Below are 23,645 nucleotides of genomic sequence, written 5' to 3'. Positions count from 1 at the left end.
CAAAAAGGGGCATGTGATCATGCACAAATAAACCATGCTGGTCTGGTAGGTTACTGAACTACTGGGGCTGACCTACTGAAGTAAATGCATACTGTCATGGTATATTTAAAGACCTGAAAGAATACTAGCCAAGCACTAAAGTTATAATAGAGTACAATCCAATCAAAAAAAAAAGCCTGAACACAATATTTCTATTCACTTCTGATGAAGAAATTATTTTAAAAATCTGACCCAAAGTGCCAGGTGTGCTTGAAAAAAATTCATAAACGTTGGTAGGGAAGGACCTCAAATTGAGCAGCACACACCCTGTCCACTCTGGTGCTGCTTGGTGAAGTAACTTTTGGTCAACCATATTGCCCAAAGTGAGAGAAAATGGGTACATGTTCTTGAAGGTCACAGGAAGCTTGGGGGTGGATGAACGAAGACGAGGCACCCAAAATCCTTGTTTGATAAGTAGTTTGTCTTAAGTGTCTTCTGCATCAAGAGTAATAGTATAATTTGTTTTCATTTAGTCAAAAGATAACCAGCATACTATTTTTGAGCAAGCACAATGACTAGCTGACAATATGTGGACGATAAGCATAATGCATACTAATGTTTTATCATATCGATTCCTCTTCCCATGTTTCTCACAACTTGACATTGCAAGTAATCTTTCCTCACATACATCTAATAATAGGGACAACTGCAATTTTTATTCATCATTTTTTTCCTTAATTAAATTTTTTGAAAAAAGTGAAAATTGTTATCATGTTTGCTTGAGCACGAGAATAAAAATTTTCACAAAACAAAAATAATAACCAAGCTCCCTAAAGTCTAGGTTTCATTGTAACGGATGGTCACAAAAACCCATTATTAAATTATCCCCACACCCTCTATATACTTGGTCTTCCTTTGTGCATTTATAAACAAGCTGTTAGAATTATTGGCCCTTGTAAAATCTGCATGACCATAGCATACAGAATTTGTTCCATCATCTCATACTACACATGTACACAGTCCTCTCTCTCTCATTCCAGGGTTCCCAGGGATCAGGGATGGTGCCAAAAAAGGACCTTAAAAGGACCTTAAAAGTACCTTTCATGCATTCGTAAGGACCTAAGTGACAGTCATCAATGCTTAAGTTTTTCTCTTGTGTGGTCGGAAAGATGTATTATTTATGAATCTGTGGTCTTCTCTATGTTCTCAAATACATGTATTTCTAGTAATAAATAATCAAAGAGTTAATTTTGATGCCTGTCTGCCATATTTAGATTAGATAACTTAAAAAGTCTCCTTAGCGCGCTGATAACATACACCGTTAATGTTCCAAGTTTTCTAGAAATCTAAGTAATAATAATTGCAAAACCTGAAAGCCATTCTTTGGTGTAATACAAAAGTCAGTTCACGTGTCTCTCTCTCGCACACACACTCTAACTGGAAGAGAGAGAGAAATAGAGCTATGCACAGTAGTACTAGAAGATCAAAGTTCAAGAAAGAGTAAGTTTCTAAAGACCTTTTGAAAAAAGAGTGTTTTTTGTGAATACGGAAGGGCAACTAGTGTTGTATAGATGTGTAGACCAAACATGCGGCGAAAAATCGTCAGTATTTTGCGCCAAAGTCAACTCCGGAAATAAATTTGTGGTAATATTTTATCGATAAAAGGACTTAAAAGGGTCACAGAGAAAATGTAAGGACCTGTGTGAGAATTTGAAAGGACCGCATGGCAAATAAAAGGACTTAAAAGGCCTTTCGGCGAAAATTCAATATAAAAGGACTTAAAAGGACCTTGCAAGGACCTGGGAACCCTGCATTCTCTCTTTTAATATTTTAAATCACAAGTTTACAAAAACTGCTGTTTTCACTTTGTTTTGTTCAGTTTTGCCCTTTGTTATACATGTAGATTATTAGAGGATACCTATTATTTATAAATAAAAATCTACCTGAGAAATATACTAAAAGAAGTGGCATTGTAAGGGGTGGCAAAAATCTCATGCAATCCAAACAGTTAATGAAAGAACACATTTTCAAGGACTGATATGATTAAAATGTTAACAAGCATAAATGTGGGTGAGGTCTTATGGATCTGAACATAAATGTGAAAAATTTCGATGTTAAAAAAAAGTCACGATATGCATTTATACAACACGTATGTACAAAGCACAAAAATAATTCTTCTAGGGGTATGCTAGCTTGTAGGAACTAGCCTCCAAGCCCAGCCCTCCTCCAAATACAAAACATCTGCAAACTAATGACCATTTACACCACATTTTGTTTATTCCCTACTATGCAATACTTTCTTTGTAAACAGACCATCACTATTTGCACTAGTACAAAGTGACCTTCAAAATATTGCGTGCATAAAACTTATAACTTACAAAACTAGCCTTATTTGCAAATTTCAAATGTGTGCAACAAATTGCTACCAGATGCCAGTCCAAAACGTAGCACTCAGCTGCAGGCACAATTTAGTTTAAAGACGTTTAAAGATTGATTTTTCTGCAATTCATTGATTGAAAGGTACCTGCAACTTTTAGTACTGAAACCACTGAATTAAGTACATCACTTTAAATTCCCTGCATTCAATTAATGTTTCTTATGTTTCCTTTCTTTGAAAACAAAAACTGTTTACTAAGATAGATCTAATTCATTTCCCTTTTTAAAACAAAAGATAATAAAATGGCGAAGTAATAAAACTGGCTAAGTGTATACATAAATACATCTTCAGATCTATACTTTGCCAATACGAATAAAAGTGAGTTTTTAAATAAAAGGTGACAAGTGTTAACACCATTCACTAACAACCAAATTGTCTATACAATAAATTTACAACAAATATACATAGTTTTATTACCCATCATGTTTGCCTTACTGATCCACATGGAGAGACTTGTGTAATGCAATTTTTTTAAATGCACAATAAGTACACTGTTTATCATAATTCACATTGCATTTAAACATGCATTTTGGACAAAAGAAATAACAATGAAATTTTGTAAACACAATAAAATGCGTAGAAATGCAAACAAGAAATAATTATCACTTTTCTGGCCTTTCTCTTCGACAACAGCAATGCCTTGTTTAAGCCATTATCTAAATGCTCAGATAAGTTCAAGGATAAAACAGCAACACACATTTACATTAACACAGACGTTTATGAACAACCACATCTTTGTCTTGGCGTTAAATATTCTAAGGGAAAAAAGGCAACATTTTACTTGTATGTTCATTTTCATCAGTATGTGTATGTGTATGTGTTATGTACAAGCACACACCTACATGCATCAAAACAAGTAAATTATTCCTATTATGTAGGACCGCTAGAAGGTGTAACGCTGTGAATCGATATTCTGAAAGGAACAAGAAAATTAAAATTTTTTAATCAGTGTGACAGAAAAAGTGAATGTTTCTTAAAGTCTATTTTTGCCCTTGTGATCCCATACTCTCCCAATAAAGTGCAGGGATGGATGGGTGGGAATTGGGTGTGTCGGAGGATGAGGAATAGCAAAATGTGAAGTTGCAGGTAACATGAAAAGTCTGAAGAACACCACTATCACTGTGCTTCTGTGGATTTTACAGAATCCAAGTTGTTCCTCCTCGTCTCCCAGTCTCACCTGTAATCTATTAACTCCAGCTGCCACATGTAACAAACATATTATGTACAAGGTTCAGGGTGCCCCAAAATAATCTCAGTGACTAGATTTCTCTTTTTCTAATTATATATCGCTATCATACCATCCTGGACAAAGAAGTTTTTATGCTGGCTTGAAATTACTGTTCTTTTGGTATACCTACAGCAGTGTGCATTTGGTAGTCACAACTGTCTGGTGATTCTGCAGGGTGTATCCACATAATTAGGCCTTTTAAAAAAATCTGAATTTTTTTAAATTTTAACATAAAGTTAACAAAACTCCTTTACTATGCATATGTTAATTTTTCCTGTTACCAGTTAAGGAACTTTTTTTTAAAGGAGACAACATTTATTTCACAGTGTATACACTAATTCTTAAAACCCCAGTAAGAAAAATAATAAGAATATCTTGAATCTTTATACCAAAGACTTTCTATAAGACTAATAGTTCATGCTACAGAAAACTGAATGATGCAATTTTCTCAATGCCAAAGAGTTTAATCAATCTGTACTATTTCTAAATATCCCTGATCATTATTAGACCATAAAAAGGGACCAGAAAACACATGGATTTCAGATTACAAAGCCACCTAAACTGACAAAAGCTGCTCTCTCCCTAAAGCTTGAATTTAACAAATCATGAGAAATCCAGCTTTCTGTTTTCCTCAACTTTTTTCTCTCCTTTCCTCAACTCTTTATAAAGACAAGGCAAGAAGGCTAAGAAAATTAATCACTCAATCACTTGATGATGATGCTTGGTTTTGTAAGAAAGGGCTAGTGTTTGTTAACTTAAAACCAATGTGCTCCCACCCTTACCTATTAAGAAACTAAAGCCTCATTTTTGCCTATTTACTGTGAATTCAATTTAGAACATGAACTACACCAATGAAAAAAATAAAGAGAACTGCTTCCAACAATAAAAGTCTGACCATGTCTGCCACTATATATAACATGTGTTAGAAGTCTATACATATCTAAAAACTGCCCTCTTCAAGACAAAATCTGGTTGGCAGTTATATTCCAGCAAAGACCTGCCACGGAATTAGATGTTTAACAAATGACACAAACATCATCACATCGTAACATGCATATACCAAGCATTTGGTACATCATCAGATTACAGTGCACAAACGGTGACAACACCACACGAACACTGTGCGCAATCTGTAGGCAAATCCAGCATGCAAAAAATCTAGAACACACTTTCTGAAAGATCTTTTTAAAATGCACTGAATGGTGAGAAAAAAAACTGGGCCAGAACTTAATAAATGCTTGTTACAATATACCACCACACTTGACACTTAAGACTTTGACTCTTGTAAATAGCATGCAAATTTGATTCAAAGTCCGTATTGTATATCAACCCTTATTTTTAAAGAGAAGAAATAGATTTTATAATCAACTTCATCCTCATATTAGTCCTTTATATAAATATTCCCTGGTTATCCTGCTATTAGACCTTTACATAAATTTTCCCTGGTCCTTTACCAAGACATAAACAGTGGAGGTAAAGTCTATTTCATGTTAGGCAAGATCTACATATATGTATTTGAATGTCTGTGGACACAAGTTTGTGAAACTGTAGTAAAGATCTGCATATATGTATATGGATGCAAGTGAGCACCAGGTTGTAAAACTCGAAAAGGGCAATTCACTCTCACCCTATTCACCACCCACTTAAATTTGTGATCCAAGTAAAAGGATGGTTATTCCGTCCCTCTTGCTACCCCTTTCCCCAAAACAGTTGATATCATGCAACCAACCTACAACATAAAAATGGCCACTCTGGCATTTGAAACAAGCAAATGCAAGTAGTTCGATCATAACCCTGTAATGCACAAATTGTTTGCAACAAAACACAAAGCAGTGTAAACATTTTAAAAGAAAAGCTATTTTTGTTGCCATGGCATGGCCAAATTCCCTGTTTAAAATTCATGCCCATCAACATTCGTTGGTCGCTGTTGGACAGCTAACCTCATGTGCAAATGTTTATGACTGCTACCAACTTGCAGCTTCAGTTCTGCCTAAGTGTCACTTCTCAACCTCAGAGCTTTCAGTGACACTTAGATGTCAACTGATTTATTCTGATCAGTTGTAGGCATGGTTGTGCCTTGCCAGTTAACAAACACATTTTCTCTGATTCCTCACAGGTTTGTCTTTGATTTATCTGATGACCCATACCTATGCAATGCCTTTTTTAAAACAGCATCATGGTGAAGAATACCATCTCTATCACAGCAACAGAGCAGAAATGTTGTTTTTTTTAAAAAAACTGCTCGAAGCAGATTTTATTTCCTGCGCATGAAACATTTTTTAGTCAGCATTAAAAAACTAGGCAGTGGATTCCTTGAGGTTAGCAAAGTAGTCCATAAGCTGCTCATATGTTAAACCAAGTTTTTCATAATCCCATTCAGCTTCATTGAAACCTCCATCAATACTATCACGCAGAGGATTGGAGGTGATCCTAATACTGCACTCAGATCCTTCGTACGTCGACACTGTGCTGTTGCGGTTGCTGTTGGGAGCAGAACTAGGGTTGGATGCACTGGTGCTTGCAGCCTTTCCATTACTAGAAGAGGGCGGGCGGCTGAGCATCTGATTTCCATTGAAATCTTCCTCAGGCATCAGGGCATGCTGACAGCGAGTGTAGTGGTTTCCATTGCGCTCTAGTGTGGCTCGTCCAATCCACACCCAATCTTTAGCATTAGAAACACTACCATGTGAAGAACTGCTGTCTTTAGGCATGCGCTTTCGACGATAGTAGCGCATGGTGAACAGGACACAGCTCACCGCAACCACAAAAAAGACCGACACCAGAACATATAGAGGAATCAAGAATGGCTTTGAATTTGAACGGCTGGTGTCAATGGCCTGCTCCAAAGCCTCCTGTTGTGGTGAACTTCCACTTTCCTTCATCCCATTGAAAGCAATTTCCACTGGTATGACCTTTGGGTTAGAAGGAGCTGCAACAGAAAGCTCAGGAAACTTGCCATGTTGATGGGTGAAATACTTTTGTTTGTCTACAGCATGGGTGTCAAAGTCATAATCAGGTGAGATATGACCAGGCTTCGTGTCTTTATCCTCACTAGTGTGGTCTTCTCTTCTGTCGCTAGCACGATTGTGATCGTAAAAAGCATCACTCTGTACACGACCCACAGCATTGCTGTCTTTTGAGAAATCAACATGGATGTTAACATGGCTGCTGGCAAGAGGACGCCTTTTGTACTGGCATATTGATGCTGGCTGTCGTAAAATGACCTTGATCAGTTTCCCTCGCCCACTGCCAATGGGACGAATGCCAGGCTGATACGAGGCCTTGTTATTGGTTGGAACATCCACGACATGGATATTGAGTGATTGCACTTTAAGATCAAAGTGAGAAGGGTCCACATACTCTAATGGCATGCGCGAGCCATCAGTATACTGTAACGTAATGTCCAGAACTGCATCCTGCAACCAAATTGAGCAATGTTAGAAATGCAGTTTAGCTTTTCAGAGAGCATGTATTAGTGCATAAGAGTTTGAGAAAGTGTATGTGCGCAGGTGGTGTCCAAGGGAGTTCCTCCCTCTCCCCAAATCTAGGAGCTAGCAAGTGAATGATATTTGGGACTTCTGCCATAACTGTTGAGACATGGATTAAGCACATGTTCAGGAATCAGCAATTCCTTGCCCTTTTCACAAGTCTTGCAACTAGTTAAGATTTTGTAAATCTAATAATTGAAACTGTATTCATGATTTATTTGAAGCAATAAAAATTAATGTTCAGTAATTAACTTTATAATTGGTATGAAAGATGCGAGAATAAAAAAAAGTAAATTTTGTAAAGAGGCTAAATGTGAAAAGAGTTTTCAGGAATTGTTTTGGGAGCAGTATCCTTGTGCCAAGTTACAAAAGGATAGCATGGGGCGCTGACACCGAGACATCAGTGCAAAAGGAGTGGGGAGCATGTTTCCCCATTTGCAACAACTAATTGGTCAAGACCTGGGGGTCAGTTTTGAAAAATTTATATCCTTGGCAACAACCCTTTAAAATTTGTTTTCTTTTTTGTGAGGATTATTCTACACAGAAAGAGATCAAGCGGAGGAGTGTTCCACCCGACAGTCAACAAAATAAATGTCAAAACGCTGAATAAAGCAAGCTAGCCCTTCCCTGGGTGGAGGACTTTGGTTCTCAGTAATCAACACACTATTGGTTAGCATATATTATGGACCAAGGCCTTCAACCTAGTTTCATGGCCCTCCGATGGAGAAGAGACATCTAAGTGTTGAATGCTGTTTAGAGTTTAAGGAGCGACTGTGTGGGAGGGAGAGTGGACTTTTTTGTTGTAGTATGTTGAAATAAATTTAGTCTTGAGAAGGGGTGATGGTTAGTGATATGTGCTTTTATGTCAGTCCCAACCTGGCTTTGACAGAAAAAATACAAGCAAAGTTACATTTAAAAGAACAAACCCAAAGAATAATAATACTAAGCCAGGATTTTTGGGGGGTGGGGGGTGGGGCGGGGTGGCCAGAACACAGAACAGAAGCCCACATGCAGATGTCGAGGTGGTTGTTGAAAGAAAGAGCACATCAGTGACTCAGTGTTTGTCTGTGTGGTGTAGATATTCGAGCATGTTCCTGACGAGCAACGTGTTAGAACTGCCATCCACCAAAACAAAATAAATTTGAAAAAATGAGAATAGTCGGTCATTTCCACATTTTGTTAAACAGCAAGCTGTTCTATTTCATTATTATTAAAGCCAATTAATTCTCTAAAATTTTGTTTGTCCTTTGTTTTTTCAAGATAATCCACAACACTTCATTACCTGTTGCCGAGCAACAAGCTTGTCTTCCAAAACTGCCGTGGCTGTCAGGGCACCAAGGAGGTGCCTGTCTTTTGCAATCTGTAGTGTAAGACCACTAACTACCCGCACAAGAATGCGCTCAAGCTTCACTCGCCCCCTGCCCACCTGGATCTTGCGTGAGCTGATCACATGACCAGCAGGTGATAAAATCTGTAACACACCATATGGATTGATGATTAAATCAACTCCATGTGTATTTGCAGTGTACGTTTTCATGGCCAAAAGTTTATTACTTTTTAAAAAAAAACATACCAATGTCAAAATTACTAAAGCAGAGCAACAATTATCATTAAACTTTATGTTGCTTATTTATTCCACGGCAGTAAAAAATGCTCTTATGACAAAGCTGTATGGAAAGGACCACAGGAAACAATATCAGATGCACTTTTAATAATAAATAATGCCCATAATATATCCAGTTATGGTAATATTTCCACTTTTTGTGTGTAACATTTTCCTTTCCTGTACACCAGGGTTAACAAAAAAACAAAACAAACAAAAATGAAGACAATCACATCCTTAGAAGTGAGGAAAACTCTCAAACCTGCACATCTGTTTTTCCAGCTGAATGCCCTTGAACAACTCTTCCATTCACCGTGGCAATTTGTGGATCTAAAGTACGCAGGAATTTCTGAACCAAGTCTGTCACACGAAGATACACCTTTTTGCTCTGGAAGTATTTTCTACCCCCATTATCAATAATGAAGCGGGCATACACATCAATCAGTGCCTGCTGCATGCGCACCTCACAGCCAGCATTCCTGGACTGTCCTTCAGTGCTTTTGGAATGCTTGATGGGTGCAGACAACTGATTTGCCTCACGCTTTCTGCAAGCATACAATCATTATAAGCATCTACCATGTAAAAAGTTTCAGCTGATTTTATAGCAGGCTTTAGAAAACTTTTCTGCCTGGTGCGATGTGTTCTTACTTCTTTCCATTATATTCTTTACAAAAGCCGTTTTTTTTTACAATTTGCTCTTTCAGTTTCTGTTACACAAATTTATATATTAAATTCAGCATTAAAAAAAAATAAGTATCAACATCCTCTTTCTTGATAGAAAAGGCAATGTATAGAATTAGATGCTCTAATACTAAAAAGGTAACATGTAAAAAATATTACTGCTAAAGAGAGTTAAGCCTCACTTTCTATGCTCTGATCCTAGAATATTCCAGCCATGAATTCTGCTCAGCTTTGTATCAGAAATTTCCATTTCAAGCTGACTTTCAGGCATCCACACTCTCAAATACACATAAGTGGTATGACCACCAGTGTGCACTACAACTGTCACATTTTCTGATCCTCTTGTCTCGTTTCCATCCAAAAACACACTTCTGCAGTCCTTGGAAACCTATCAGGATCAAAGATTGTGATGTCAGCACAGCTATGAAGCATAAATGGTATAATCAATCACAAAAACATAAAATCTGATCAGATCAGTGAAATGAACACTGCTGAAACATAACTAAATGTAAGCCTTCACAAAATGCACAACTGGAACAAGGCAATGCACCATCCGAAACCTTTTCAAGGTGATAGTGTTTTACCCAAAAGTATGCCCTCTACTATGTTCCTCCACTTTACCACTTCAGCATGTCCCAACCAAAGTCAAAATTAAAAATGATTTTTTTTTTAAAAGCATGCTCACTCTAAGAACATCGGTGTCAGTGGAGAAGCAGTCTGAGTATGGGCTCACATCACGAAGTTTGTTTTCATTTGAAACAGCAAAGACGTGAAGTGGGTAATCTTCTCTCTTACCAGTCAAGGCTGCTGTGTTTAATAATTCTGTTTCCTGTTTAAATCCAAAAAAAAAAAAAGTTGCCTGTATAATGCATCATTTTTCAGTCACCTGGCTTGTAAATATGACATATTCTCTTAATACTAAAATACTCCATAGAATTTAGGTTTTTTTAAATTTATAACAAAAAAATTACTGATCTTAAACACAAATCTTATTTTAATGTTATGGAATGTTTTTGTTGTAGCAAACTAAGAAAAAACTTATGTTTAAAAATTATACATGGTATCTGAAACTTTCTTTTTCAACACAAATATAAACTGTTAGAGAGCAGCAAACAAGTTATTACAAATTATAAATAACTTTTTAATTCCACTGGTATTCACAACTGTGGCTTTGTTAAATTTCTACCTCTGCGAAAGTTCATGATGGAAAAATATAAGCTCTGAATTCTCAAGCATCTACCAGCACATTTAATTTCTATTTTCTGTTAAACTTTCAACACATGTTTTTATTAGGTTATGTGCAAACAAGAAGCCTTAATGTAATGCATAATAAAGTTTATAATAAACGTTGACCCTTTTAAATGACATTTTTTTAAACGAGTAATATCCTATGCTTGACGTTTTGTTTTTCAAGTTCCTCATTTGTATTCAATGATCAGACATGGAAGCAAATTAACACTAACACTAATAGTAATAGTATGAAAGAAAGGCTTACATGATGAAGCATACAGATTAACATGACAATTCTAATGGACATAATTAAAAATAAAGATTTGCCTAAAATACATTTGCACCTCATTAAAAAAACAACTAGTAAATACCAGCATCAAGTCATAAAGTTCACAGCAACAGGAATTTTAAATCTAATATTGGAAAAAAAAAAATCAGAAAAAGCAGATAAAGCCTGCTGTATAAATCTGGGCTTAGTTCTTATCAAAGCACATGGCTTTGTATTATCTTATGCCTGTCCAAAGTAATCCCAGCAATGTATTTATTTTCTATTTCCATTAAGATGTGTAGCACAAAACACTTCACTATTAAAGGTGATGCGAACATGCTTTCTGAAGAAATAAGGCAGAGGTTATGTACTTGACCATCTGCTTCCAGCTATTTATGCAGCTCATTTTCATAACAGAAACAGGAAATCACGCTTTTAACAGCTAAGATTAAGGGCTACTGTAGAGCTAATACAGATACAGCCGACTGATGGCACGAATTCTGTGGTTTATTATCACTGATATTTTATACATATATAGTTATTACATGATTAGCAACACTGGACCAGCCATGTTTGTTCTGCTGAAGGTTATTTCTTTAATGTATTTAACATTATGCATAACTACTGTCTGATGTTTGTATTATGGTTGTTACTGTGTATGCATCATCCAATTTATCTGTTATTGTCTTGCAAAAATTATTGTAACAGGCTGTTGTGGGGGGGGGTGAACACCTTAAAAACTCCCAAGAAAAATTTATAAAACATTAAAATTATATAAAAAGTGAAAAATTCAAGAAAAGTTTTGCTCTCCTTTCAGCACTAACAATCCAAAAATAAACACTTAAGACAGGACAATAATGATAAAAACCACATGAAAAGTTGAACAAAACAGCCACAGTCAAAAGTTAAGAGGCAAAACATGAGGAGAAAAGAATAATACTATAAATAAGACACCAGATTAAAAAATTCAAATGACAAATTTCCAAACAACAAACTGATCCCCATGTACACTAATAATAATAAAATGCAAAATTTGTAAAGCACATACACACACTCCTAAAGAGTATGCTCTTAGCACCTAAGAACAAGAAATGGACAGCGTACAAGGGAAAGGAAAATAAACAAATAACATACGAACTATAAAAGAATAAACAACAGTACTAACAAAGAATAAATTCAAATTCAGAAAACACAAAGAGGAACCAAATAACAAGAAAAAGAGCTGAGAGTAACACGATATTGCAAAAGGAAGGGTATGAAAAAGGTCTAGCATTATAGGGAAGGTTGTTAAGAGTAATGTTTACGGAGGAGGCGCATTTTCAGTGCATGCTTAAAGGGGTAGGAGGCGGATATGGAAAGGGAGAGAGTTCCATTGTTTCACTGCACAATAACTAAAAATCCTGGGTCTATAGTTGTTCTGTTGACAGGAAGAGGAAGAAGACGACCATCAGACAAGAACTGGAGTTGTCTAGCTGGGATGTAAGGGAAGAGCAGTTCAGGAAAATAATCAGGGCAGAATCCAGCAAAGAAATTAAAACACAGCACAGACAGTTTGTACTGGATGCAAGAACAGATGGGTAGCCAGTGCAGAAAATGAAGAGGAAAAAAATAAACCTTTTTAATAACATATAAACATATCAATACACAAGACTGCTTCCAGAAACAGGTAGACTGTAGTTGTAAATGAAAATCTATTCATATAACTCAGACTCTGTGTGTGTGAGTGAAAGAGAGAATAAGAATTGAATTGCAATTGAAACTCCCCAGCCATTACAAATTGCATCTAAGCAAGAAAACGGCCTCTACCAGAACAAAAATCGACTTCTGAGCCTGCTGTCTCACAATCCCAGTCTTCAATCCCCACCTCACCCTCTCTTAGTCTTCCATCCAACAAGCATGGAGGGCTGTTAATCTGAGAAGACAGCAAGGACAAGGATTGCCATGCCAACAAGATCAATACTTGGGCTTCACTACTCTGGCTTGTGTGCTCTGGCTTTCAACAAGCTGTGGGTTTTATTTTTGGACTGGGAAGGTTAGAGGTCTTGAAGGCCACATGACTTTTGTATGAACAGTGCTCTCATATTAATTTTAGAGACCTTTAGGATCTTGCCTTCCCTTAAGTTGTACTGATCTCACTCCCTTAAGCATGTGCTTATGCCCACACTCGTTCATACACACACATTACTCAAAATCATCCAGCCATCATATAATTAAAGCACCTCCCTGTTTCTGGTCTTTGTTACCTGACCAGACACTGTATATTATGATATTGTTCAGAATTACTTTTATCAATGTTGATGTATCTTTGAGTAAACATTAGCATCTCCAATGTTTCTGTTATTTTCTATTTAGGAGTGGCTAGCTTGTGAGTCCATACACAAATTGACAAACAGCAGTACTCTAGGAAAGCCAAAGTATTTCAGATTTCTTCTATCAATATTTTTTTCATTTCAAAACAAATGCATTTACATGTGTCCTCATGCATAAGCTTGTACACATCTACAGAAAGTGAACGCCTACTGGCAAAATTATCAAATGTATGCATGTGCACACACATACACACTGCCCAAACCTGCCCATTTCCTCACCTTAAAGACAGTAACAATTCTCTCTGGGTGGTCTCCAAGGATTGAGATCTTAGCAGATATGCGAGAGTCTTGAGGCGGGAAGTATGCATTGCGTGACAATCCATTTTTTTCATAGTCCACAGTCCACACAATCCTCCCAGTCATTGCTTCATCTGCATCCACTTCAACTTCAAACTGCCATCGCATGATTTCTTCAATTCTGCAGAAACAATAACAGAGCCCATGAAGGTACTAGAAAAAAAATTATGACAAAATGTGAAGATCAATTCTTTTCCACTTTTAGTTATATTAAAAAAAAAAGGCATGTGCAAGTGCACACAACTGCTCTCTCTCTCTTTTGCTTTTTCCCATAGCTATGCTTTTCCCTCTTTCCCCCAGACCTCCACTGTTCCCATGGATTTCTTTCTTTTTGGTCTTCATTTCTGAAACTACATATTTGGTATAAACATCCTGCAACTACTTAATCCCATCTGTTTCTATTCTTAAATAAAAGACTGAAATAAGAGACACAGATTCTTAGAACACTTGCTGACTAGCAAGAAACACTAAGATAACTAAGAGAATGCCTTTTTTGTAAAATTGTGCCGCCTACATCATGGCTAGAGTGTTTTGTTTAGAGAAAAGCATGAAGCACTGAAGTCTCCGAGAACTGATGTGCAGCTGTCTTTTAGACATGATAGTAAATGCACTAACTGTAATTAAGACTTAGCAGGACATTTTTGAATCCGCTAACAGTAATATTAAACAGTAGCATTTACATAAAACATCATCACAAGCTATATAACACCACAAAATTTCTACATCCCAATTATAGCTCTCTATTTCTAATCCTTTACACTGGCACTCTTATTCTCTCAAGTACTAAAAATTTGTACCACCATATTGCCACTAAAATAGGAAAAGAAAGAGAGGAGCATGACATCCATTAAAAAGTATTACATAAAAATGAACACTCTGAAATGGGAGCAAAGATTATGGCCATCTGCATTGAATTGAGTGTACCATGCATGAGTTGGTTGGATATCTGAATTGCAGCAAAGATAAATAAATGCAGATAGTGTTATGTGTGGTTCTAGTTCTACAACTCTAAATCTACCATTTATGTTTATGCATCTAATGTCAAATTCCTGTCAGAGTGGGTGCAAGTCACTGTCTAAAACTTTAGTTAATTTGTTAACCAGAAATTTGTCATACATTGTTTCTACATCATTCTTTCCACTCCCAACCATCCCTTCCTGTTCTTTAATGTTCTTGTTGCCTGTCCTGCAAAAGTAATCAAGAAGTAAAAAAAAAAAAATGCAAATACTGGTGTCTGAGTATTCCAAATAAGCATGAAGTCTATTTAAGACATATTAAACAGTATCTTCTACACTGTGTTTGCTTCTGTAGGTGAACTTTAGAAGACCCTCAAGTCCTGAGCAAGGACTTGTAAACATCTGGGAGCTAGCGTTTCAAAAACTTCAATCATAGCACCAGTTAAATAGACAGAATGGAGATTGTTTAATTCGAGAACAGGATTTTTTAGCATTGGCCCAATAGAGTGGACAAAATTGTTAAAAAGAGATGTTAGAACAATACTAAAACTACACAAAAGATTACAAATGGAACAATTAAAACCTAAAATTTTCAGCAGAATTCATTCAGAACATCTGTATAACTTAAGCCCAAACAACCATTTCACTTGATTTTTTTCCCCTAATCAATGGATTAATTAACTCTGATAATGCAACATAACATCAGCACACTGAAAATAATCCTTAATAACAAAGACAATCTTTTTCTCAACTAACTCCTGATAAGGTTGTCATCCTAAAAATTTCTAGAAACAACTTGGTCTCATCAAGCCCTCTGCCTGCCCCTGCTCTTCAAATATTCTAATTTGATGTGGACACTTCCAATAAAAAATTATAAAAATGATACGCTACAGGCAGAAGCCTAACCAAAAATTCAAATACCCCAAAATGGATTATTCAACAGCTTATTATAGGGTGCTTTTTTCTTGAGGGAGGAGGTAAGTACTGATCATGCTGTATCATCACAACATTTCTGTAACTGGTTGTAACTTATATCATAATCACTGCCAAAGGCAAACCAAAACTGGAAAAAAAACAACTAACACACTAACAACTGGGAAGAAGACAGGTATTTAAAACTAACAAAAACATACAGAAATGCAGCAATAAAGTATGCATCCAAGGAAGACACTGTCAACATTTAAGTAAGATAAACAGTAAAATATGGATAGGTAGAAAAAAATAAACAGTAAATCCAATCAGCACAAAAATACTTCAACGGATGACTTTGACAACAACCGACAAAACAATAGTCAAAACTCCAGAGTCATAAACAGAATGTCAAGCTAAGGGACAAAAGAATGGTGAATATAACCCAAGGTAATTATAGCACAAACATGTGGAACCTAACAGAACTTCTCTACAGATCCACATTCCTTCCAGACCTTGTACTATCCTTGCAAGATTTTGTTACCAGAGCTGCATGGTACCACTTTCCCTTTTAAACCCATATGCTGCTTACTCTGGTATACAACCATTCATCACCTTCTTTATAACATAAACTGTCTTAAAAAAAAAAATCTGGAGACTAGAAGACCCAAACATTTTTCAAAAAGAAAAACAAAATCCACAGGTGGTTCATCACAGGAACCAGTTATACTCTGCTTGGCCCATCTTTGTATTAGATGAATTATTTTAAACAATATGAAAAATACATTTACACCTTTCTAAGTAAAAATATAATTTTTTACACCAAACCTTCACAATCAAGTGCTTTCATGAAATTCTATCCCAGGAAATAAAAAACTGTAAGCATGTCAACTTTGTGTAAAGAAACCATTATTTATAAAGGTGTGAAATAATCATTGTACATGTGCTCAGTTCCCTTCGTCTTCCCTACACCTTCTAATATCTGCTTCAAAACCTGAGCAATGCACATTGTGTCATTAGCTCCTACTTTTCTTCTTGCCTCATACATGGTCAACCTGCAGCTTCTAAAGCTAAAGACATTATTTACCCACATTTATAGTCTTGCCTGAATGCCAACATCTTTTCCCTACTGGCAAATTTTATATGGGGTTTAAAGAAACTTCCACTATAAATATACATATATTGTTCCTTTATAAGATTTGTTACAATAACAAACCAAAAAAAAAAACCCGAATGAAATAAATGATTGTATGAGATCACAGACGGTACAAACCTGATACTTCTTGTGTACTTGAAAGACTCCTTTACGTAAGCAGTTACTGAAGCAGATCGCTGCTTACTGTTGTTCTCAAAATATATGTTCCAAGCACTGTCTTCTCCAGGCACAGCACCAATAACACGTAATCCATTTCGGACCTTCACCCTGAAATAAATTTTCCAGATACAATAAAAGTCTACATACTATTACTACATTATATAAAGAATCCAAGTGTTACCTAATAAAGTAAAAATGAAACTTGTCAAAATTTTGCAGTATTCAAGATCAAAATAATAAATTTGTGATTATAATTAAACAGTTCTTAAGCATGATCATTTTTTTTATACTAATGTTTTCATTACATTTGGAGGTGTGATCTTGATATAAATTTCAAGGTCTTCTGTGGTATCTTCAAATGCCCATGCAGTTTGTGTTGTAGGGGAACTGGTCTTCACCACGTTTTTCAGACTGGTGAAATCTGAAATCCTGCATTTGAAGTTTCTCCTGTGTTTTGGGATTTTGACTGTTCTGCTCAGCACTGAGCCTGAATACGGTCAACTTTCTCAACAGCTGATGGTAACTCTCTTGTGGTGGTCTGTAGATGAAGCTGATATATAGATCCAACTATCATCTTGTGCTGCTTCTTATTTGTATTAGTCTTTGAGCATAGCCACTCTGTTTTCTTTTTTGTGTTGTTGGATTTTTTTTAAAATTAGGAACTATTGCACAGAGATGGCTTTTGTTCTCTCTTGTGATAAGGGAAGATCAAGGAAGGCACTCTGGATATGGACTTTTGCAGGCTTTCTTTCTGTAGTTATTAAAATGTATATTTTATAAAGATGACCTGAGTCCTATCATGGAGAGATCTTTATGTCAGTGCTCATAAGATGGGTGTTAGACATTTTGCATAAATTCTTCACATTCTCTTCTTTTGTCCATTAAGGTAATTCCTGTCGTTTGCTTCATCATTGCTGGTGATATTTATCCTAAGACATCAGTGATGGAATGCTCTCCCCCACTCCCCATCTTTCATTAACATTTTTTCACTAACACAGCCTATCCCCAGTTTCTTAAACGTGTATTTCAATTCTTTTTCCCCCATTTTAAAAACAGTTTTTTAAAACTATACATGCAAAGTTAGCTATTTGCTGTGCCAATCAGGCCTTTTCTAAACCATGCTAACTTGGTTCATCCTTATTTCCATACTTTGATGACTTTTATTTTCAACGTTCACATTTTCTCTCATCCGCCAATCTTGCGTTCTCTCTTTTTTTTATCACCTACCCACGCATACATACCCAAGCTTCATACGAAATACTGAAGGAAATATTTCAAATGGTATGATATAAAACCGACGATATAAGAATACTCACTCATCACTTACTGGAAAACATCTGATAAATGGAAAACCGACATACAAAACATATGTGTTAAAGTAGTGGCATTGGCTATATTACTTTCACTTCAAGATGTCAAAACACACATGCAGAATATCTAGCAGTTTACTTACCTGATAACAAAAACTTGCAGGCCAGAATTTTTCTCCAGTAGAACAGGTACTTCAAACCTAGTACCTGGGTGATAACCACCAACTGGAATCCTAAAAATTAAATCTTGATCTTTCTCTTCTTGAAAAACCATCTCTTCTTCCACAAGAGGAATGGTTGCGATGAACTTCCTCTGATGGTTACTGGTGTTGGCCAATGACCCCACGGGGACAATGGTATTTGATGCACTGGCGCACTCCTGGTTTTGTTCAACACGTGAAATGTCGTAGTATACTGACACCTGACTAGAGTTCTGGTGCCACCATGACTCCGGAAGGCTAATGCCTGCTACGCAGGCATCATGCTCTTTGCCTAAAACACACACTGAAGACAGCTGTTCTGTTCCATGCTGGACAAACAGTTGTCCACACCACTGTTGACTGTAGCCATAATAATTGTAGATCAAATCTTGGCTTTTACGACCAAGCATAAGTTGTGCATGTATCAAGACCTGCAGCAATGGCTGCTTCAAAAACACTTTCTCTGTCACAAGATGAGCACTCACGTCCATGTTGTAAATAATTTGTCTGTGCATGGGTCTGGGGGTATGGCCAAGGTAGCTCTCCAGGCTGGCACTCCCAGAGATGATGGAACCCTCAACAAAGTCACTGGGGACAGACTGGTACACATCAAAGGGTCCAAGACTGGCACGGAGTTTGTACAGCTCTGCTGGATGTGTAAGAATGAAAGTCTCTCTTTCCACATTCCTCTCAGCTGGTTGATATCTTTGGTATAAAGGTTTGAGAAAGTAGCCATCTTTTGGATCTTCAAAATTTATCTCAACACCAGCAAGTGAACCTGTGGGAAAAAACTATCTTTAAAATGGAGCGAAAACACATTTAAAAAACTATATATATACTGTGTTGGTGGAAAAAAAAATGTGTTAATAAGAAACAGACGGAAAGAGGGGAATATTTTCATAAACATAGCATTAATGATGTTACACCATCCAGGTCATTGTGCTGAAACTGCAGAAAAACCTAATTTTTAAGACACCTGGCAGTGCAAGCACTGTCTTTGTTGTTCCTAAAAAGAAAAAAATATAAGCTTTGCTACGTCACTCTTGTGTCTACTGGGACTGAATTGTTATATTTCATAGTATTCATAAACTTAAGATGCAATTTAACTATATGACCCAGCTGTTTGAAACAGAAATACACAAAAATAGTTTTATTTAAAAAAGTTTATTTAGCTATACTGAAGAATATTGAAAAACTAGCCTGAGTCAAATATGAAAATGAGTTTAAAATTACAGGAAGGTTAGCAGAATATTAAACTGTCATTAGACACAAAAACCCAACTATATTTTTATGTTATTTTGTATCTTTTAATGACTTAAATTCTAACTTTAAACATTACTGAAGGCTACAGCCAATGCAATATTTTCAAGTATAGGCTAATGGGATATTACTGCAAGTCACTCAAGGGCTTGAAACATGAACAGTGGTATTTGCTCCGTTTGAGGAAAAAGTACCTTGTAATGAACTATGCTATACTCAGGTTAGCTTTAAAAAAAGGCTTTTGAACTTAAAAATAATTCTTAATATAAAAAGTCAAAGCATAAAACACACTACTACAGTGTTAGTCACCAATCTAAGGTTTTTCAGTGTTGCAAAGAATTGAAAAATAAGCACTGCCTATTAATAAATAGTAAAACAAAGGCAAACATTAAATGTGTTTGATTCCTATCAAAAGATAAAATTTTACTTTAAATTTGAAAACAATTACAATGTGGAACTGAAAATATTTTACACATTAGATTCTTTTTTCTGGTCCTAATAGAGTTATTATATGTCTTTAAAACTGATTAAAAAAACATCAGCAGCCACTGGTAGTAATTATTTAATTATTGTACTCAGAGTGACAAATTATACCAAACAGCATAAAAAAGAGCTAGCTTTTGTAACTGAAAAGCTTGGACATACCACCAAAACTAAAAAAAAAAATATCCTGCAGTCTTTTAAGGATAACCTTTCACCCAACTCTGCAGGCAGACAACAGCCACAGGTGGGAATGCACAGTCTAATCATCCATACAATGTCTTGGCACCCATTTTAACATCACACAGGCTCACTATTTGGTATATATCATTAGATGTACTATTAAGTGTTGTTACCTAGAAAACAAGTCCTGTTCTAAAAATGTAATATTCTTTTTTAACTTCTGTGGAAGACACTTGCCATTAACACTTCAAGGCTACAGCAAACAATTTTCTGTTTATAAACTGGTACTCCTTAAAGGTGTCATAATGCAACATGTTTCATAATGAATTGAAAAATAAATTTTTTGTTTTGTTTTTAAACCTTGATTTCCATTCACTTTTTTTACTCTTTATATTACACTACACATATCAAATTTATTCCCCACTAGCATTCTTGCTAGTAGGTATCTTCAAAATGTCAATTTATAATGTATAATTAATGCTATATCTATGTTTATATGCATTTTTATAATTTACAGTGGCAATATGCCAGTCATTCTGTCATTGGACCTAGATTTCTTATTATGAGTAGGTTCTCTCACATCATAATAAATATCTGTTAAGCTAACAACAGACTACTAGTTTCTTCCCAAATCCTGACAAATACATGATTTAATGGCTCTCATTATCACGGAAAGTAATAAATCCTTGTAGTTTTAATCTTCGGATGTTAAATGTCTTATAAACATAGGCATAAAAGCGCGCACAGAAACTGATGTTAACAATTAAATAAAATTCTAATTCTTTGAAAATGCAGTTTTCCTTATCTGTTGCTACTGCTATGAACAGCCGAAAAGTGATCATCATTATGAAAATGCGATAAATGATGTAGAAGAAACTTAAGCAAATTACAATCGGAACAGTACAATATACAGTGCACTGCATAATCACACACTCGCTTGGATAAGATCGATAAACCTCTCAATCCTACGTAATGTTATTATATACAACGATAATTTTTTTTATATAGACGTAATCTTTTAGTGGGGTATGCCTTGAGCTCAAGAGAGGAGACTGAGACAGAAATTGTGCTACATGTACGATTTTGTTATTTCTTTAGGACAGTGGAACATGCTTATTATTAGGACTGCACAAGCCTATTACATTAGCATCACGACCGAAGCATCGTATGCTCTGCAACTTCTCATCTCTTATCTTGCTACAGAAATCGTCCATCAATACCAATCAAAGTAATTCAAACGTCGTAACGGCATTTTCAACTGATAGCTTCACAACACAGATGGGAGGGGATAGAAGTGGTCACAGGAGGACTTTTTTTTAATCGCACTCACCGATCAACACCAAGAGCCAAATAAACGCCGTCCCTCCTCCACAGGCCATAGTCACATTGTGATCACCTCAGTAATTGCTTAAATATGACTACTCTATACACATAGGATCGATTAAACAGAAAAATCAGTCCATATCTCAAAAAGCACTGTCCATTTCACTGCCTCTGTCGAGGGCCATCCTTTCACTCTTGGTTTAGGTCGTCTGCCATTCTCAAGCCTGTTCACTTCTCCTCCTGTAAACAAATCCGCCATATTTATGACCCTGTTCTACAAAATCTTCAGTTCTTTACCATAAATATAGCTTACAACAATTAAAGTAGCGTGAGCATAATTACTTTAAAGCGTTATATTGAAAACTAATTCAAGAAAATGTGTTCAAGAGTAACGAAATTCTGGCACTACTTTCTGTACCTCACATGCTGCAGACAACACGCAGGCGAAAGCTGTGTCGTCACGTGACCTGTGTTCGAGCAGCCCCTTACCCCCGGCAGGCAGGCGCGAGCAAACGGGATCAGTTTCACCGGCACAGACATCAAAAGCTTCAAAAGCTTGCCGCACTACCCAGCGCTCTCGCTCTCAGTAGGCATGCTCAACTCTTGCGCTACGTCTCTCGGCTTCTAAGACCACCGTTGTTTCTTTTCTCTGCTGCAGCTATGTTCAGTAGCTGAGCAGTACGTGTTACTTGTTTATGATGACAAGAGACATATACACTTAGCTTGGTTCCGGTATAATGCATTTTACTGCAAATATATACGGCGCGTGCACAAACAGATAAGAAATCATGCACCTCGAAAACTTGAAATATTTGCACTGGAATGTCACGTATATGTCTGTAAATAGTTAAAAGTCTATCAGGGTTTGAGGATTTACCACCGCTTCCACTATTGAACGGAATATCGACACAAGCGCACATATATTTGTCCGGCCGCAGAGATTCTAGCTGCATTTGTCCTGTCATAAAAAAAATTAAACTGTATTGTATTGAAGGTGAACCTTAACCATTACAAATTTTTTTTTCATATGGCTATCATTAGAGTGTAGAAAAAGATACAACGAATACACCTTGTGTAAATTATGTTATTCATCTTGATGCGGTTGTATAAATATATCGATCAACTTGGTGACTGAGTGAACGCCACTCACGCACCTGGAGGGCACGAATCGATTTATTATTTTCGGGAAAAACTGCTCGTTACAGAAGTCGAAAGATCCAGTAACAGGTCATTAAATTATTATTACGGCTTAATTATAGCTATAGAGATTTATCATGGGAATTTGTCACATTAACTATACGTAGTCACAATCAGATCGAGTCAATGTAGAAATGTAAGATCGCTGGCAGGGAGAATCTTGGGGAAGCAGTTATATAGAGGATCGACAGGGTCTATCCTTTGCCTGATTCAGCGGAGTTGGGGTATTTATAGACCCACTTTTCAGACCAATTTTTGCGCTGTCTGCTCTCCTTTCTGCTTCCATCCAGCGCGCCTTGCATGATAGTCTTGGCAAGACTGGTATATGGTGTATCACATGGCTAAACCATGACGTACCTCCCTCCTCATGATTGCGAGGAGTGGCTGCTCCTGGGGACCTGTCTGCTGCAAACGTGCTCACTCCGTAGCTCAGTCCGTGAAATGCTGAGTTAGAAGAGTACTTGAAAAAGTATGCAGGTACGCGCATAAGTGTTGGAAAGAGGAAAAATAAAGGTCTCACGCAGCATTATAATTCTGCCAAGCCCGAACACAGCTGGGACAGGAAAAGAAAGCCTTGATCAGCGCCTATCACGCTATATACTCCTCAAATATTCCGACAAACCTTTTCTACTAATATTTTTGGTGATAAATGTCATTTAAAATATCTGGTGGCATTTGTAAGGCAGAGAGACGTACGTACGTGCTACTTCACTTTTTTTTTAAAACATGGAGGGGTATTTGAGGATGCAACTTATATATATGATTTATGTGGGATACCATAGCTTCAGCGAAGCACATAAGCATCTGATAAGAAAATATATTTTTCGTCCATTCATGAATGCAAGGAGCATAAATACTGCTATTGTTTCACTCTCTCTTCTACCTGCCTCTTAAAAAAGTGGATGATGATGGTGGTGGAGGGGTGGGTGGGA

At 36.5% G+C, this 23,645-nt stretch overlaps 1 protein-coding gene across 1 annotated transcript; it reads right to left on the bottom strand.

The window, feature by feature from the left end:
* Positions 1 to 1,691: 1,691 nt before the first annotated feature.
* Positions 1,692 to 22,947, bottom strand: LOC112562755 (transmembrane protein 132C-like). The gene is made up of 10 exons (XM_025236226.1): positions 21,935 to 22,947; positions 21,524 to 21,756; positions 18,214 to 19,048; positions 16,719 to 16,868; positions 13,503 to 13,701; positions 10,102 to 10,245; positions 9,599 to 9,804; positions 8,998 to 9,280; positions 8,415 to 8,603; positions 1,692 to 7,060 (listed from the first exon to the last, which is right to left on the bottom strand). The coding sequence occupies exons 2-10, from the start codon at positions 21,570 to 21,572 to the stop codon at positions 5,942 to 5,944; spliced, it is 3,174 nt and encodes a 1,057-aa protein (XP_025092011.1). The 5' UTR covers positions 21,573 to 21,756; positions 21,935 to 22,947; the 3' UTR covers positions 1,692 to 5,941.
* Between the last annotated feature and the right edge of the window lie 698 nt (positions 22,948 to 23,645).

This window comes from Pomacea canaliculata, linkage group LG4 (assembly GCF_003073045.1).
Source record: "Pomacea canaliculata isolate SZHN2017 linkage group LG4, ASM307304v1, whole genome shotgun sequence".
NCBI classification, from domain to species: Eukaryota; Metazoa; Mollusca; class Gastropoda; order Architaenioglossa; family Ampullariidae; genus Pomacea; species Pomacea canaliculata.
The sequence above is the reverse complement of the archived record's forward strand: the minus strand, read 5'-3'. Positions and strand labels throughout refer to the sequence as shown.

Bases quoted from the DNA above. Each gene is read 5' to 3' on its own strand.
- LOC112562755 (XM_025236226.1), bottom strand. From the start codon at position 21,572: ATGGCCTGTGGAGGAGGGACGGCGTTTATTTGGCTCTTGGTGTTGATC. The intron at 13,702-16,718 runs GTTTGTACCGTC...TTGTTTCTGCAG, and splicing joins AAGTACACAAGAAGTATCAG to AATTGAAGAAATCATGCGAT. The intron at 8,604-8,997 runs GTTTGAGAGTTT...GGTGTGTTACAG, and splicing joins CTGGAAAAACAGATGTGCAG to ATTTTATCACCTGCTGGTCA.